The sequence below is a fragment of the Limulus polyphemus genome, unplaced genomic scaffold, assembly GCF_000517525.1.
Source record: "Limulus polyphemus unplaced genomic scaffold, Limulus_polyphemus-2.1.2 Scaffold825, whole genome shotgun sequence".
Taxonomy (NCBI): domain Eukaryota; kingdom Metazoa; phylum Arthropoda; class Merostomata; order Xiphosura; family Limulidae; genus Limulus; species Limulus polyphemus.
The window spans coordinates 418128-421095 of NW_013666435.1; the positions used below are offsets into that span (position 1 = coordinate 418128).

Genomic DNA, 2968 nt, shown 5'->3' on the forward strand with positions numbered 1-2968 from the left:
ACATAACTTCCGTACAGAGGACGGGTACTTCAGCTAGTTATCAATAGTCTCATCGTATCAAGTTGTATTAACCGTATAATCAATATTCGTCTTGTATCAAATTGTATTAACTATATAACCAATAGTATTCTGCACTCAGTTGTATTAACCATATAACCAATAGTATTCTGCAGTCAGTTGTATTAACTATATAACCAATAGTGTTCTGCAGTCAGCTGTATTAACTACATCATCAAAAGTCTTCTTCTAGTAAGTTGTGTTAACTATATAATCAATAGTCTTGTTTTATTAAGTTGTATTAAGGATATCTAGAGAGTATCTCTGTTTAAGCTATTTTATTTGTATACTTTTCTCTTTGAACAGACTCTCAAGTTTGTTTGTTTTTCTGAAAGAAATACACACTGAAAAGTAATCTCGACACCTTTTGTATACTGAGTGAAATTTTAATTTCCAATTTTAAGATATTTAAATTAGTTTGTTTTTTCTAAAAAAAAAGGATAGTATGTGACGATAAGACAATAATTTTAGTTACGTTTTATTTCAAGTTCTTAAAGCCCTATTTAATCTGGCCTTTGGGATTTGGGGAATTGTGGTTGCATTCCAACGAATGTGCTTTATTTCGAAACTATCAATATGGAAATTAACTACGTCCATTCCTTTCAGCCTTTTTCTTCACCCTTAATTATCTATTTATTCTGTCTCAAGCTCTTCGACCTTATTAACAAAATTATTTATGTTGATATTCACGTGTTCATAATTCGTGTACTTAAATTATGGAATTTAAGTATATCTACGTACATACGTTATTGTCAATTATACTTTGCACATATATATACTCAACTTTAAATCACAACGATGTTTATTTACCCAATAGTACTATGGTAGAGCATGGGTCTTGTGAGCCAGAGGTCCCGATGCCATTTTTCACTTACATTTAATGTTATATTCGGCAAGTAAATTACAATTTAAGAACACAAGAATACTTCTCTCTCTCCGTGACTTGTTTTGTGTCCGTGTTTCCCTACTGTTTTTACTCTGTTCATATATTATCGTACAATTTTTTTTATTTTGTATTTTAAACTTTGTATTTTTCATGTAATGTCCACTTACTATTGTGTATTGTGAATTATGGTACACGTTTGTGAAATATTTCATACAGTGTTTATTATTTTGTGTTATATATTCTACATTTATCATTGCATTGTTATACATTATGTATTGGTGTGATTGTCATTTCATTGTTGTACACTTGTAATACATATACAAGTATTCTAGTAGTCTTTACATTGGTTCAATTGCCAAGCTATTGTTTGTACAGTCCACTTTTTGTGGTACGTTTCAGCAATAACTCATCAAAAAATTTTTGCCAGTAGGTTACAAATACTCTGTGAAGGAAAAGGCTTTTTCAGATCTTTTCTGTGAATATATTCGTCTTATAAACTGTTACAAACGTTTCATTTGTTTTCTTAATTCATAGGAAAGGTTCAAACGGGAGTTTCGACACAAGTTTCACAGGAACAGTCACAGGAGACGACGACAGCAGCAGTTCTTCGAGCTAGATAATTCCAATACCATGGTTCTATCCGTGCGCCAGTCAATCCGGGTATCAAGAATTGAACAAAGTGTCTGTCATTTCAGTACCGCTTTATAATTGGTAGATAGATGTTTTACTTGAGATTTGTGAGGCTAGTACATGTAGACCAATTTAACCTAAAAGATTAATCACATGTTTAGTGAAAATAATTCAAAAAATGTTCCTGACTGAAAAGTAAAAATGAAAAATCCATATATCAGTTGTTCTATCGTTTATATTCTTGGCTGAATAGTTGGAAAGAGAAACGCATAGATATATTTTAAAATCATGTTTATAGATTTTGCTTTTGGCAGCTTACAAAACAAACAAGGAATATCAATTTTACCTTCACCTGACTTGGTAAAATGTGGTATTTTCAGATGCAATCATTTTCTCTAAAAATAAAAAGATAGGTCCGTGGAATAACGGGAGATTTGTCAAAATAATTACAGAGAAATAACTCTGTATTTTATAGTTAACTGAGTTCGCGAGAAATGGATAGAGATTGAACACAAATGTTCAATCATAAACACTCGCCTTTACTGGAGAGCTAGGTGTGAAGATGCTTTAACTCAGATAAGATTTTAAGCGAATCTAACTCTGTTAATCTGTTCCAGACTGCATCTACTGAGATCGTCCTCCAGACGATGTCGGTTGAGATAGTATTCCAGACGAGATAAATCTTACGTTAATTACTTAACTCATTAACGTCAAACATACCAAGAGCGTACCACGTTGCTGATCATTCCCAATAAAGCATAGGAGAAGCCATTACCTCAAGAAGTCATCTGACTGCAGTAGAAAAGATAACTTTCTAACTTCATATAATACATGTGACCTTGCAGCTATCTGTCTCACCGGAAGATAAAAAGTGATACTCTAGATAAATGACACAGAAGAATAGGTAGTTAGAGCAAAAGGACATTAACGACCTGTTTGTTATGTGGAAATTGCACATACCTGCACAAATAAATTTTCAAAAATTTATGCATTAAAACAGGGAGGTATAAAACATATGGTACACTTATGTACCACAAAAGCTAACGTCAAAATGTCGTTCTTGATTAAAGCTAACAAGGACAGTCTTTGTCATGGCTAGTATCTTATACGGTCACCTAAGCCTAATTACACAGGCCTGCGATGGTTTTATTGTCTTGAAATTTTTACAGTAATTCCTGTACGCTGAATCCAAAAATGATATCCATGTTTCTCCATCACGTACAGATTTTTCACAAAACGTCATAACGCAATGCATAAAAGAAAAAGCACAACACGTAGTTTTGATACTAAAAAACGTAGATTTCACAGCAAAAAAAATCAGGATGAATGAAGATGCATATTCGTTTTACATCAACGTTTTTCCCTTTTCTTCAGTTTGTTTGTATTTTTGTTAAC

At 32.4% G+C, this 2968-nt stretch overlaps 1 protein-coding gene across 1 annotated transcript in view; it reads left to right on the forward strand.

The window, feature by feature from the left end:
• LOC106460733 (RYamide receptor-like) overlaps window positions 1-1651 on the forward strand; it is a 126766-nt gene extending 125115 nt beyond the window's left edge. The window contains exon 5 of the mRNA XM_022387508.1: window positions 1478-1651. Within this exon, the coding sequence (XP_022243216.1) occupies window positions 1478-1651 (174 nt within the window). The remainder of the gene's footprint in view (window positions 1-1477) is intronic.
• Window positions 1652-2968: the final 1317 nt, after the last annotated feature.